Genomic DNA, 15425 nt, shown 5'->3' with positions numbered 1-15425 from the left:
GCGACCACTATTCTATTGAAAACATCACACTTACCTTACGCTAGGTAATAATTTAGTCGTTATTGTTAAGAAGGTCACAAGTACGCACAGCAAAAAATTAACTTGTATCCTACTCGCTTGACTCTTAACTAATTTTTCTTACGTAATAATCGACATCTTTGACACGTGCGCGCGCGCGAGGCTGCGTTAAATCTCCTGGGTTTTGATCAAAAGAGGAGAGATGACGTTCTTTTTAGTTAGCGATAAAGGTAATATCGAATAATAAAAAATTAATTAAAAAGGATTAAAAGAAAGGCTTAGTGCTCCATAGATGTGTGGCATATTAAACCTCTCGTAAACTCCTTTAGATCTCCTAACTTTGAGCTAGAGCAATGAGTAATAGCACGTTCTCTGATTGGTTCGGGAGTGACTTGATCTTGCTTCACCTCTTTTAGAGGTGGGCTCAGAAAACTCGCGCTAATCTTTTAAACCAATCAGATGCAAGATTCATAACAAACGCCACTTGCATCTCCCGCGACTTCCTGGTATTTACATGAAGTCTTCATTGGCTTCTTCTTCTTCAAAACCCTCACATCAGTTTGCATTTTCTCCACACTGTTCTTTTACATTTCCTAAGGTGCTGACAAGGAGAAATTGCTTAACAATCAAAAGTTTCTTGGTTTGGTGATCATTTCCTTTATTCTCCTGCCCTTAATGTGTTTTTTAGAGGTAATATTGTGAGGATAAATTAGCTGCGTCACTTTAGGTGGTCGAAATGTTAAAAATTATCCTAAAATTTTCAGGATATCTATGCAAAAGGGCTTACAGACAGCATTATTTGTATAAAAATTTTGATTTATTATCAAAGTAACATAACTTACAAAAAGAGCACTTTTCGCAACGTAGTTCTTACGATAAAGGGCTAAGATTGAAACGCCTGGAAACTTGACTTTTACGGCACTCTTTGTTCACATGAACTGTACAGTACTTGATTCATGCACGTCCTCGCAACACAGCGCCATTTTTTTCCGATCTTCTTTATGAAATTCCAAACAAGTTTTCTCCTTTATTTCAAAATCATTTCGAACAACTAGCTTTTCTCTGGGTTTATTTTTTCCACATTAGTTAAAAACTGTTCCTGTAATAATTTAACTATGTCCTGTTTCCCCTTTCGTTGCCTTTTCTTCTGATTTTCCATCTGAACTGCTTCTTGTAAGCGTTCTAAAATGCCCTGATACTTCTCAGCCATGGACTGCAATTTGTCTTCTTTGATGTTGTACTTAGCAATCTTTTCGCGACCTGTTTTCTGAATTACTTCTTTAAAATGATGTACTTCTTCGCTGTGTAAAAGTGTGATGGCAGTTCCTGACACCAAGAATGGATGAAATAAACCAGTAAGAAAAAATGTTTGAGGTATAAATTGTCTCCCTTACGAAATATAGCCCAGCGAACATAAAAAATTTTAACATTGTGAAATGATTAATTGATTGGTTCTTCAATTCGTTAATAAAGCCAAAAAGAGGTCACAATAACGAGTCTATCAGCACCTTATGTATGCCTCACAAACATTCCACACTTAACATGTTTGGAGGAAAGCAGAGAAAGCTGGGTCGGGTATATTAACAGGCTTACTCGCTGACTCACAGCTTAAGGTCACAAGAAAAATTAAACAAATTTTTCTTTCGCAGTATGATTTACTTTGTTTAGCATTTATCTTCTGATTTGAAGTTACTACCTAAAATATTTTAATCACGCGATGAAACTTTGGTGAAAGAGCAGTTCAAAGAGATGGGGCGCTTTTTTTAACATAATTTCCTTATCCGAGAGGTTTACCTTTAATGCTTGACAAGGTGTTATAGAACCACAAATTAATGATTGTGATCAAATACAAAAAGACAGGAGACCTTCATAAAACACTTTCTTGTGATGTGAAAGAATTTAAAATCAAATTTTGGGGTAGTTAAAGCCATGAAATTCAAATCGAAACCCAAAAGAAAGGTTATGTCGACCATCGCTATCCTTTGTCGTAACGTAACGATAAGCAATGCGTGGCAACTGCGAAAGAGACTGGGGCCAGGTTACCTTTGTTTCCCGCCCTTGCTGTCCTTCCCACACGGTGTATGTATGTTCTGACGTAATTTGGTACATCATAACTGATGACGTAACACACATCCTGAATGTCCATACCCCTTGCCATGGCATCTGAACAGATCAATAGCTGTAGCTTTCCCAGCCTAAAGTCTCGTAAGATTCCCTTCCTCTGTGGAGGTGACAAGCTTGAAGAATACTCTGCCACTTGGACACCACCATACAACTTCACAAGTAGATATAGCCTGTGACAGATACAAAGCAAGCATATCTGTAGAGAACTCAGTCAAAAAGAAGAAAGATTATTGACCCTTTCAACCCAAAGAGTGACCAGCATCTAATTTCTCCTTACAGGAATACCAGTGAATTATATATTCAGATCATGAGAACAAAGGAAATGAATGCTAACCTAAAATGCTTTGATTGTCAAACAAACTCTCCTTGTCAGCACTAAACGAAATGTATAGAGAGGAGTACTGAGAATCTGGACACTGATGTTAGGATGTACAGGGTTCAGTCAGACAGGAACAAATACTTAAAAATATGAACCCAGAAAATCTCAAATTTTGTGCAGCTTCACCAAATCATCTTGAAATCACCAGTGGTTAAGAGAATTTGGTTTTATTCAACAAAAAGGTTAAAATTTTAGTACCATTTGTGGCTATGGGCAAAACTACATGGAAACTGCATGTAAACGCACAGTACCTGTGAGTAGCCTCCAGCGTGGATGCAAAACACAGAACTCGCTCAAACTTCAGTTGTGTTAAGAAGTACAACACCATCAGTGGCTTCTCTCCACTGTTGCAAACTGTCATATATTCTGATAGTCCTTCTGGCACACTGAACCGACCAGATGTTGCTACATCTTAAGAAAATACAAACAAAAGACATGCTGTTTATATTCCAAAGCTTCTTTGCTAAAATGTTAAAACTCCTGTTCTAATGTTAATGATTATTTCAATAGCTACTGTTACCATTTGCAATCAAACCAAAATTTTAAGGGATCTCTTCAAAAACTTCAAAACTAAAAGTGAGCGAAGTAGAGGCCTAATGGTCAGCAAATGTTAACGCAGATTTTTCAAAACTACAACAGTTAAGATAAAAATTATACATTTCATGTGACATGCTTCTCCTGGAACTACTCCACCTTTTTTAATACTACGCAAAAAACAGGTCAAGATTTTCCACATGTACCTGAAGTGGGTCCACCAAAATCAGTTGTTTTCATTTGATTAACACTTCCTGTCCCAGTAAACAAAGTTGGTTGATACAACTGGAGAGGAGCAAGTTTTTCAGGACTGTGTGTCATTGTTGCAGAGAACAACAGTTTTTGCAAAGGAAGTTGAATGGCGGCAAAACTTGCTGCTGTTTGAGCTCCAGCAGGTTGCCTGATTGTCTGCAGGTTACAGGACAATGGCCTAAAAAGGAAACAAACTATTTGATACATTCCAGATGCATGCGTGCAAAACCAGTGATCTGACAAGGTCTTGACAGAGTTATAAATGGAAAACAGAGGAGTTGTCAGTTTAATTTTATTGCAAAGATGTCCAAAGATTGAGGTTGTTTAAACTTTAAAAACATCAGAATGAGGGGAATGAGGGAAAAAATTTTGTTGGGATGGCAGGATCAAAAGAACCTTTCTATAATTTATCCTGTGAAATCCCACCCTTTTTCCTCATCTTTAGCCCCAAAATATATTTGTGCCCATCAAATAGAGCCTCCTACAATGCCTTTCCCCCAAATCTTTACAGGCACAAGATAACAAGAGTTTCCTGTATTACTTGAACTAACTTTTCAGCTCATTAACCCTTTACACCCTAATATCAGTATTCATGTTCTCCATACAGTTCTCTATACATTTCCTTAGGTGCTGACAAGGAGAATTTGTTTAGCAATCAAAAGTCTCTTTAGTTGGTGATCATTTCCTTTATTCTCATCACCTTTGTGTTTGATTCAGGAGTGATATTGTAAGGAGAAATTAGATGCTAGTTATTCTTAGGAGTCAAAGGGTTATTTGGTACCTGTCACTGTTGAAAAAGTCACTTGTGAAAGATTGCTTGTTATAGGCAGCCTTCAATACTTTGCCAAGCCAGCCATGGTATGATTGACTCAACAGCCGATCAGCTTCATCAATCACAAGGAATCTTACGTGATGAAGGGTAAAATTTGGGGTTGATGAAATGTGATCAACTAATCTACCAGGAGTACACACAAGAATGTCAATGCAACTGCTACTGCCACAAGAGCTGAAAACAAAGCAAAACCATTGTAATGAGCAGCAAAAAATTAGTCATGCCTTTTAATTTATTCCCTTCACTCCCAAGATCTAATTAGTAATTCTCCACACTGTCTGCCACACAGTTTTTTTGACGTTAGTTCAGAGATTTTTGGTATTGGATCAACTATTATCCTCTTATTGATATTTTTCTTTCTTCTTGTCACTTGTCTCCTTGATATTGTATTGATATTTTAAGGAGAAATTCTTTCTTGGTCACTACCCAAAGTTAAAGAGTTTAAGAGCACAATCCTAGACAATGGAAACTTTTCTTTACAGATTGATTCCAGACATCAAACTCAAATATCCACATATTGAACGTCTGGATGTAGTGAATAGGTAGGTAGGTATATAGGTAAATTCTGTACTCAAGTGAAGTGGCCAATCCAGCTGTAATTTAGCCCAGTTTACATAGCATGAAGTGACTATAAGTACTACTACTCCCTCCTGGGTGGGATATCAATCCATCATAATGTTACCCCCAGCATTTTATCAGGCTCCCCTGACAATTTGTCAGTACCCATTTATACTCCTGGGTGAAGAGAGGCACTGTGAGAGAAAAGTCTTTAGCCCAAGAACACAACAAAGCAACCTGGCCAGGACTCAAACCTAATCTTCTTGACCTGGAATCTAACTCACATGTACTAACCATTAAGCCAACGCATCTCCTATGGATACAGTATATACAGCAGATAAAAAAACCTATAATGAATAGAGTAATTCCTGTGTGTTGCATGGAACTCAGTAACTAATGGAGATGCACCCAGTTTATATGGACAAAAGTGATAGTGCTTTCATCAAGGAAACATCAACCTCATTTAGCATCAGCCACAAAGCTGATGTGTGTCATGAGTAAAAACATATTTTGTTGAAGTAACACAAAATACTTACCCTTGGTTAACAAGCTGTTCCTGATTTTTTGAGAATGAACTTGATCCTGAAGCTAGACCCACCCTCAAATTTGTACCCTCTGTGAACATTTCAAAAACTTGTTTAACTTGATTTGCCAGATCTTTTGTAGGGAGGATGATCAATGCCCGCAGGTGACAAACCACCCTTTTCATTAGGATTTGTACAATTGGTAATACATAGGCAAGGGTCTTGCCACTTCCTGTTGGGGCTGAGACACAGATATCACCTGGTGCATAGCCCCCTCTGCCCAATAAACTGTTTGTATCCGTTTGAGATAGTAATGCTGGGATGACAATGCTCTGCACAGGAAATAAGTGATTTATATCATGGTGTTGTAGTTTTGTGACTATATGAGATTCTAAGTAAGGGATCTTGTCAACTGGAGTCATATTACCACTCAAGTCAGAGTTAATAATCATAGGTTTTGCAAGCCAATCAGGTAACACTCTCTGTACTTTTTTAAGCTCTTTGTTTTTCCTCTGGCCTCCAATCACAGTAAACCCTGTTTCTTCACTTTTTTCTTGTGGTGTTTCTCCTGACATTTCTCCTAAATTGTCCTCATTTTCTTGAGAAATATCCTCTTGTTCAAAGTCTCTTTCCTTACTTTCATTGTTCAAAAGAGTCTTTTTGTTGTCCTTTTTTTCTGCCTTCGTTTTGGCATTTTTAGAGAGTCTGTCCTTCTGTGAATCATCGTTGGGATTATCATTCTGAATTTCATCTTTTCTCTCTTTTTTTAAGCCTTTCTTTGATATCTTTTTGTACTTTATCTTATCAGAATTCTCTTCAACAAGTCTTTCCTCCTGTGAATCATTGATGAGAATATCATTTTTAACCTCATCGTTCTCCTCTTTTGAGCCATTCTTAGACATCGATTTGTCTTTTATCTTCTCCAAATTCTCTTCCGCAGTTTTTTGTTTCTTTTTCTTGGCTTTCTTCCCTGATTTCACCTCTTCTTGGACATCAGATTTCATTTGATTAGAGTCCGGAAATTTAATTTTGTTTGATCTTTCATAGCTCTCTCCATCCTGCTCTAACATTTGTCTTTTTCTCTTCCTTTCGGCGATATCACGTTGCAGCTGGGCAAGTCTTCTTGATTCGTCCCTTTGATCTGGTTCATTTCCGTCATCTCCCATAAATCTCTCCACTCTGAAGAGATCCATTTCATATTTAATTGTTCTCAAACTTCAGCTATACTCAGATTAAGGGATCGAATCAAGAGCCACTACGTTTATATCACTCTGTGAAAGTTAAACACTTCGTCCACCATGTTTCCACGTGATAAAGAGAGAAACTGGGCCTGAACATGCAGTCCGCTGGACAAAATTTCTGCTGGCGAAAATAAAGAAATAATTGAGAGGTTGTGGAAGGTCACTGATACACAAGGGGCGAAAAAGGTTGAAAATATCAAAATATTGAACCGATTGAAGAAATGTTTAATTTGTGATCTCATACAGTCACATTGTTTGTCAATTGTGATCAAGAGGAAAAAAGTTTGGAAATATTTTTATTCCAAAGGGTCTTATTTCCAGAAGGAAACTCACCCGTGTTTTAATCTCAGTAATTAAACAATACCAAAAAGAGTGGCACGAAAATTCAGGGGGAAGGGGAAAAGTAGCTTGAGAGAAGGCAGCGATGGTGAAAGCTTCTACCAAGAGTAATCAGCATCTTATTTCTCCTTACAACATTACTGCTGAATAATCCATAAAGATCATGATATTGAAGGAAATGACTGGTAGACCAAGAAGTTTTGACATCAAACAAACTCTCATAGTCAGTACCAAAAGAAAATGTAAAGAGACAAGCATGGAGAATATAAATTCTAATGCTAGGGTGTTAACAGAAAGCAGAGCTGGCTCCTGAAAATGTTTTTGTGATGAAAAGAAACTGATGTATTGACTAACATTAACTACACTAGAACAGTCTACCAGCAAGTCAGCCAACAAACAGACACATATTAGTTGAAGAAGAAAGGTGGCTATTTCATACACATGAAGGGAAATAACAACATATACAATGATGATAATTCATTTCATTTTATTGTTCACTTTAATTTCTTTCCTCCCCAATAAAAATACCATGTAATGAGCATGGTAGACTAACTACAACATCAGTGTGACTTTCAAGCAGCATTAATTAAGTTTTTAAATCTCTCTCATTCATTTTATTAATACAAGGGCTTAATGTGATAGCATAAGGAGTAGTGATGGTAAAACTATGACATGATAATGCATGATGGGTAACTTTGTTGCTTTGCAACAACTGTACAGGGGCTGCTCTTTTGGAGATGGTCTTACTACTGAAAGTATTCAACAATGAACTGGCACTGACTGAAGATGTGTTTACCATTGAACCTCAACCCTGGAGTACTGATCTTTAACAGACAACCCCATACAACAGATACATCTCTTTAGGAGATGGCTATACCGATCTAAAATGGTTATGTGGTAATTTCTAGGTTGTCATCTGTGGAAAGATTCAACTGTAAAAACAAACTGAGCTGTCACTGAAATTACCATTACTTAACCAAAACTTAGATGAATCTCCTTTGTAGCTGTTGTTTGGGAGTTTGGGATGTCACTGAATTTGCCCAAGAAGTATCAATTATTGTCAATGGCTCATTGCACAATCCTTCTGAGAAGTCTAAGGTTTCAATGAAAGCTGGTAACCAGCCATCTGTAGCCACCTTAAAAACCTCTCACTGCTGTCTGTTTGGCCAGCAGGAAGGCCCTTGTGCTTGGGTTTGTCTTATGGCCACTTTTCAGACATTGTTGCCTGTAACAACAACCACAGCCACTTACAGAAAAGTTATTGAAATTCCTGAGTAGCATTGTATGAAAAATCTAACAAAGGCTGAAATTGAGAGATGCACGCTAACTTGTCAAACATCTTTCACTATTTATAAGGAACCTCATGTACAAATGATCTGTCAACTTTGTGAAAATTGGGATATAGTGATGGTCATCATTCCAATGAAATTTTTCTTCTCTGCCAAACACTATTATATGGTCTTAAAGGAAATGGCTATAAAATACCAAATTACCAATTTTAGATATTTGTCTACCATTCTTCAGTCCAAACATATAACATTTTTTAAAAGGTATGTTGGCAAGTAAGATCTTCCTCCAGCAAAAAGTGTTCTCAGCACTGTATGTTACCAAAGAAAAAATATAAGTTCCAGTATTTTTGTCGACATAATGATTATACTATCGCATATTTTTCAACTGAAAACCCAACTTCTTGTGAAAACTTCACTGGTTTCTCATCATCTACAGATGTAATCTCTGTTATCTGCAAATACACAAAAACAAATCTTGATTAGATTACAACTGTCATGTCTCCACTAATATAAAATTTCTTGAAGGAGAGGACCTATAAAAGATTTCTTGGGATTTCCAGGGCTGAAAAAATCAAATAAAAATTTTATTTTACTGGCAACACTGATCAGATTAATCACATTGGACCACATAACTAACCATGTCAAAGGGACCTAAATACTGTGCAAACAGGTGTGGACTGTGCATTTCACAGCCAGTACCATAAACACCAGTGGATAAACTGCACCTTTTTCTCCAAACTTTTTTACACAAATCAGGGGGGCAGTGTATCTGTGAGAATACTATCTATCAAATGCCTGGCTAGTGAGCTACAAACGACCCAGCAAACAAACTTAAGATTTCCAGTTGTTTTATGTAAATTCTATTGAACATCTGACAAAAAAAAATTCTGGTTGAACAATACCAGAGTACGATAAAAAATACACCAATGCAAGTCTGAGTTGGTAGATTAAGATATATGTCTGTACCTTTACAGCTTAACTTATAGGTATGTGATTTTTTTGGCATGCTATTGCAAAAGACAGAAAATACCTTCAAGTCACAATACGATTTCCTTGATGTGAAGGTCACTGAAACAGGAAAGAAATCTCCAGGATGTCCTGCAATGCTAAACTCCATACTACCACTCTTGTTTGATGAATCTATTACTGGCAGTTGCCACTCAAGAACAGAATGCTTGTGATCATAGTGGTACTCCCCATCCACTTCTCCTACAACTGGTCCACCAACACCGTGCCTGCAACCACACCCAATAAAGCATTTTGACTAAAGTAAAAACAATTGTTATTCTCACAATCCCTTTCAAATTACTTTGAAATATTTCTGCTGTCTGAATTCTGACATATCATACAGAAGCTTCACTGAAAACCAGCTCCACACCTCACTAAAATATGTCATATTTTAATATCTTTATATCTAGATCAACAAACTGTTTGATGTCATCCATTTGTTTTTCATTAAATACAAGGCTGTCTTCTCAAATATTTCCTTCATATACTTTCTTTTCAGTATGGTTAAAAAGAAACTGCAGAAGCTTGTTGCATATCTACCACAACATCAGCAGGTCCTGTCACCAATTAAAACTATCATGATGCAAACCAAATTTTTAAAAAAATCTCAATCTTAAAATATCAACCTTCTAGAATTAAAAACTCAACCATGTTATTTTGTGTAATTAATTTCTTAAACCAATAGTTACAATAGCAGTTTCTTGCTCTTTGTGATCACAAAAAGAATCCTTTCCAATTATCAGGTACATGTAATAAATAAGGTAAAAATAAATGCCATATTTGAGTCAAAATTACGAGCCACTTCACATTCATCAGTGACCAGTTTCACAGCTCTGTTTCTTTTCCTCATACTTTTACAAATCAAGCAATGTTGTCATACTGACTTGCCTTATTACTGAGGGAAGAACATCATGATTTGCTTTCAGTTAAGGTTAACACACATTGACAAATTGACATCTGAACTTCCTGCATAGAATGCTAACCCTTTCACATTCAACCACAAGCACACTTGTTTACAAACGAAGATAAGTGACTACTTACGGAACAGGAATTGAAATTACAATATCATTCAACTCCAGATTTTCTTGGAGAAGCTCATACTCTATGTTTACATCACATTGTTCGTCATTTTCTGAAGGCCAACAGTTGACTGCAAGAGATGTGAAACACACAATGAATCTTACACAATGAAAAAGTGAAGTCAGCAAACTGAAAATGCCTCCCTCTCATATCCCCATTTCTTTCACCCTTTAACCCCTGAGAGGGACTCGCAGATTATTTCTGTAGCCTGATACAACTTGGGACCCACACATGGACGATTCAATCTGAAGTCAAGTGGAGTCTACATGTCAGGGCCATCAAACCGCTCATGTTGGCATAGCTAGATGTTTTATCTTGTATAAAAAGTAACACTACAGTAATTCTAAAAAGTGAGGTGTCAATTGTGCTAAAATCTTACTTGATAATGGCATTAATCCTTCATCTGTGCTCTGCAGTCTCCACTTTAATACACCAATGTCATTATTAAGCGGGAAAGGTTTGCTAGGTTGTTTGAGTCCTATTAATGATTCTTGATTGAATAATTTCTTGTCTATGTTTGGATGTGTCTGAAAATCAAAATCAACAAATATTAGAAGACCAGTGTAAGCTTCATCAGACAAAAATTTTGTGATTTGATACTGCCAAATGGCATTTTGCAAAATATTTCAGCCTGGAGCTCAATGCCATATTCTCAGAACTAATAATTCTAGAGCAGACAGCAAGGAGAATTACGAATGACACCTGGGAGTGAAAGGGTGAACAGAAGTAGAAGATGAGACCCTGACAGCCACAGGGTAAACAACAGTACCTGCATTTGGAATCCTTTATCATCATTGTTTTCAACACTGAGTCTTATTTTTCCATACTGTGCATCAGACACTCTGAGAAGCACAAGACCTCTGACTTCCATGTTCTGTAGTCCTCCATCTCTTCCAGCAGTTAGTGTGATCTTCTCATCAATCTTTATATGAACACTGAAATAAAAAGCAAAAGATTACACCTCAACACTAGCATGCATATTCTCCAGACTATTCTCTAAATAAATGGTAAGATTTGACTTACATTTTAACATCCTTATGGGCACCCCAACTAATTCAGATCTTTTGAGGACTCATTTGAGAGGTTGCTTTTTTTTTTTTTTTTTCGTTATGACCCAAGCAGTTTGCTATTGTAACCTCCCAAAAGGAATCATCACTCAAATGCAATGAACTAGGTGTTGATTATGATGTTAACATTTTGTCCACACTCATCAACCGGTATATAACATTTTTAGAACACTTACCTTCCCATTTGAACAGATGGTGTTGTTGGTGTCTTTCCAGTTGATGATAATTTTGTCTTGGAACTTACTACCTCTGAAAATTAGAACATTTAAACAGTTCAGTGAGCTTCTTCTTTCTGTATGAGTATTTAAGATCCACTCAGTGGCAAAGAAATAACCATTTTTCTGTTGCAATTGTGAGAAACAAAATAACAAGTTGTAAGCCTCACAACCCACGCAAGTACAACTGTGAGAACAGCAAAGATGACAAAACCAAGCAGAGTTTCATGACCTGTCAAGGGTTTCAGGAGCAGATTACAAAATAGAAGAAAATAGAGAAATCACAGGGAAAGCACCAGCCAACCCCACACATCCTTGTTCATAGGGCAGAAAAATGCCCCTTTGTAAATGCACCCAGCCACATTTTCCTGTTGGGAAATGTTATTACTGTCTTCATATCATGGGATCAGAGAACTATGACAGAACTATCAAAAAAAATAAAAATTACTAGTGGTGAGTTTTCTCTACTCTAGTTGAGACAGAAAAAACAAAGGAACATCACTCTTGCAACAAATTAGTGCTTCAATTATGAACAGGCAACAAAAAGTCCTTGAATCTCTATCTCCCTAGGTGATTCCATGTTATAGAGAGATGATCTTCAGCCCTTCCCTGATTGTTTTGCTTCCACTCTATCTTATTTGGTAGTGGATCTCTCCTCACCTGTTCCTTCTGATCTTAGTTTGTCCACAAAACTGTCCACATCCTTAGATTTGCTTCCTAATTTCATTGCCTTTCCAGTGCCAGCAGTTCTGAAACAAAACAAAGATAATACCCACTGGTTATCAAATATCAATAATTCCTCGGCTCTATCTGAACCCTTTATTTTATGGGGAGAATTATTGACCTTCAAAAAAAAAAAAAAAAAAAAGAAAGGCAGCAATGTACAAAAAACTGTAAATCACCTTGTGGGATATGATGGTTTAGGGGGCGTAGGATCAATAACTGTGACATCATTAGCCACTGGAATACTTGAATCACGCCCTCCTCCACCAAAACCTCCAAAGCCAGCTAACTGTCCCTTGCCACCTTTGCCACGAGCAGCAGCTGTTCTGGCCGCCTGCAACTCCTTTGCTTTCTTTTTCATCTCTTCCTTGGCTTCACGTTCTTGTGTCTAATCAATATTTAGATGGAGAAAAAATTATTACGATTCACAATATAGCCCTCCTCACCACACAAACAGCTCCCCTGTCTCTCTATTTCAAAGTAGTTAGTTCAAGTTTGGATAGATGCTTGTAATTTTAGTAAAGTTCACAACACCAGGAAGAACAAATAGACAAACCGAAATATAGAGACAACATCTAAGACATTGTGTCTCAAAAACAGTTCTTTGATGCACTGATAGAAGTAATTTTATAAACTTGCCTGTCTCACTGCACGGAACACCTTCTCTTCATGACTGTCCATCTCTGTGAATGTTCTGATTTGTGCAAGATTAACATTTTCACGATAGCCAAGGGCAACAATCTCATCAAAGGCAAAGATTAGTGAAAATGCATTTTCAACTATTTCAGATTCCTCCATTGCCTTGCAGTATTCTGGAATCTAGAGACAGACAAGAGGTTTCTAAGAACACAAACGATTGTATGCCAGTTGGAGATATCTTTTCATGGAAACTCATACTAAACTGGTAAACTGTCAATCCTATCACAAAACTCCTTTCAACAAATATCAAATAGGAAAGTCTTCTAAGCAATCAATTTGCACCTCTCAAACTGAAAGTAATTTCATTGACCATCCAACTTTACAAACAGCCTAAAAAAAATCTGCACTTGATTCTGCTGTTGAGTTCAGCTAAAGTTGTTGCAATTTCATCCACTGACAATGATAACAGCACCTTTAAGGAGAATTAACTGAATCCTACACCCCTGTCTCTGATCTCATACTAATAGAAAATCAATGTGAAATAAAACAGTATATGTTTCTATGCTATTGCATACCACTCTGGAGAATAGTCGTAAAGTTTCCAAGTCTTCCAAGATGTTACTAGCTTTGGTAGTAATAAGAAGCATATAGAGTTTCTCTAGAGGCTGGTAAACATATCTGACGCTTTCTGTTTCAACGAATGTGTGTTGCTTTCCAGTATTCATTAATTTGGGAAATGCGGCAAGAAGGCCCTCCACACGTGACCTTGTCATTTCCACAAACTGACGTGATACAATGGCTGTAGGAGTAAGACAAAAATTTTTCATATAATGGTTTGATATGTGATATTGCTGAGTATAAGTTGTTGTTGCAATGTATTTTACTCTTGACTTTAAAAACTGCAGTACAGAAACCCTTTACATTCTAAGATCAGAATGCATATTCTCCATGCTGCTCTTTATACATTCCCTAAGCTACCAACAAGGAGAATTTGTCTGACAATCAGGAGTTTCTTTAGCTAGTGATCATTACCCTTATTCTCATTACCTTCAACCATGATTCAAGGGTGATATTGTTAGGAGAAGTTAGATACTAGTCACTCTTAGGAATCAAAGAGTTAAAAGGCAATGTTGTATTATAGCCTTGGTGAGTATCTTGGAATTTGGTTCCATGATAAATAGACTCATGCCATAAAGAGAAAAATATATTTACAGTGTCAGCAAATCAATTTAACGGCACATTTCAATTCCACACTTGCAACAAGATGAAAAATATCTTTCTCTATTTCTTTACTGAGCTCCGAAACTTACTGTCTCTCTTAGTCTGTTTACAAACACAATGCTATTGACATTGCTGATCCTAACAGTATGCAGGACGCATATCATATATGAACTTTATAATAGGCCTTGCTCACCTTAGAGTCTCTGAGGCTCAGTGGAAGAGCATCAGAGCATGGAATCTGAAGGTCTGAGGTTTGATTCCTCATAGGAGCTCAGAATTTTTTTCTTTGTCCCATGCTTGTGACAAGATAAAAAACATCTTTCTTCATTTCTTAACCACGCTCAAAAACTTACCAACTCTCTCCTTCTATTAACAATTATATTTAGTTTGATTTGTAATTAAGGCAAACAGTGGGGCCATAACAAATCTTCTTTTAACATGTCACAAACACGTAATAGGGTCACCGTACCTTTTCCTGTTTTCGTACATATTGCTGCAGCGAGTAGAACCTATAAAGAATAATGTTGAGAGCAGGAACGTCTGAGCGTTTGCTTTCGTGAAACAAAATCGGGAAGATACGGAAGCCTTGATCTTTAACTTCTCATTATTAAACTTTTATTCAATGATGATTCACCACTCTTCGTCATCCTGCGACGCGACGATAGAGATGACTATTATACTCCGTAAACTGCTTAGTAATAAAATAGAAATAATTCCTCGCTCCCGTCGAATCACAGATTGGCATTCCAGTTTGAAAATTGTCTGACATGTGGGTAAAATACTTTAAAATGGTATCATACGAGATGCTTACTTCGACAAATAACAATGAAATAACCCAATTTTTACGCTTAAAAAGCACATAGATACAAAGAATAATAAATAAACTTACCATTTTGGCTATCAAACCTTATTTCACAGTAAATCAGGCCTCTCAGAGGCCAAAAATACAGCTATTTTGCAGGTTTATTCGTTCGCCACGTCCGCAAAAGATCCGTAAAGGATAGCCACAAAGTATTCTGGGATGACCGGTGATGCGCATGAACAGACTTCATAGGGATTAGTATCCAATCTCTATCGGCTTTGATCTGAGGCAGCGTCGACTGGGGCGAAGCCATATGTTCTTCTCTACTTGGAGTCTAAATCTTGAATCTCCATTATCTTCATTGAAAGCCTCAAACCAGTGGTTGGAACCCGTAGGCTTGCATTACAGGCCTTGGTTAGGAAATCTAAATCATCTTGACCAACGCTATAAGCTGACTAATACCAAACCATGATAAAAACGTTTCAACTTTCAAGAAGTATTTCCAATTACCGGAAAACAAGCTAGCTATTGGGAAAGTCGATTTCAAATGTTGTGGTTGACTCGTGACAGCTTTCAACTT

At 37.1% G+C, this 15425-nt stretch overlaps 2 protein-coding genes across 2 annotated transcripts; both read right to left on the bottom strand.

The window, feature by feature from the left end:
* Positions 1 to 675: 675 nt before the first annotated feature.
* LOC131776340 (ATP-dependent RNA helicase DDX51) lies at positions 676 to 6514 on the bottom strand. Its single transcript, XM_059092507.2, has 6 exons — positions 5234 to 6514; positions 4089 to 4313; positions 3262 to 3485; positions 2773 to 2932; positions 2062 to 2312; positions 676 to 1344 (listed from the first exon to the last, which is right to left on the bottom strand). The coding sequence occupies exons 1-6, from the start codon at positions 6412 to 6414 to the stop codon at positions 1070 to 1072; spliced, it is 2316 nt and encodes a 771-aa protein (XP_058948490.2). The 5' UTR covers positions 6415 to 6514; the 3' UTR covers positions 676 to 1069.
* A 757-nt stretch (positions 6515 to 7271) lies between these two features.
* LOC131776364 (coatomer subunit delta-like) lies at positions 7272 to 15055 on the bottom strand. The gene is made up of 12 exons (XM_059092533.2): positions 14933 to 15055; positions 14513 to 14552; positions 13398 to 13621; positions 12823 to 13002; positions 12363 to 12571; positions 12121 to 12209; positions 11422 to 11494; positions 10948 to 11113; positions 10558 to 10705; positions 10140 to 10248; positions 9121 to 9325; positions 7272 to 8542 (listed from the first exon to the last, which is right to left on the bottom strand). Exons 1-12 carry the CDS (start codon positions 14933 to 14935, stop codon positions 8453 to 8455), a joined length of 1536 nt encoding a protein of 511 aa, XP_058948516.2. The 5' UTR covers positions 14936 to 15055; the 3' UTR covers positions 7272 to 8452.
* Positions 15056 to 15425: the final 370 nt, after the last annotated feature.

The sequence above is a fragment of the Pocillopora verrucosa genome, chromosome 6, assembly GCF_036669915.1.
Source record: "Pocillopora verrucosa isolate sample1 chromosome 6, ASM3666991v2, whole genome shotgun sequence".
NCBI lineage: Eukaryota > Metazoa > Cnidaria > Anthozoa > Scleractinia > Pocilloporidae > Pocillopora > Pocillopora verrucosa.
The sequence above is the reverse complement of the archived record's forward strand: the minus strand, read 5'-3'. Positions and strand labels throughout refer to the sequence as shown.

Excerpts from the sequence above, each read along its gene's own strand:
- LOC131776340 (XM_059092507.2), bottom strand. The coding sequence starts at position 6,414 with ATGGATCTCTTCAGAGTGGAGAGATTTATGGGAGATGACGGAAATGAA. Across the intron at positions 4,314-5,233 it reads GAACAGCTTGTTAACCAAGG|CTCTTGTGGCAGTAGCAGTT; the intron begins GTAAGTATTTTG and ends CTTTGTTTTCAG. Across the intron at positions 2,933-3,261 it reads TTTTGGTGGACCCACTTCAG|ATGTAGCAACATCTGGTCGG; the intron begins GTACATGTGGAA and ends TATTTTCTTAAG.
- LOC131776364 (XM_059092533.2), bottom strand. Across the intron at positions 9,326-10,139 it reads GTAATTTCAATTCCTGTTCC|GCACGGTGTTGGTGGACCAG; the intron begins GTAAGTAGTCAC and ends GTGTGGTTGCAG. Across the intron at positions 8,543-9,120 it reads AATCGTATTGTGACTTGAAG|ATAACAGAGATTACATCTGT; the intron begins GTATTTTCTGTC and ends GTGTATTTGCAG.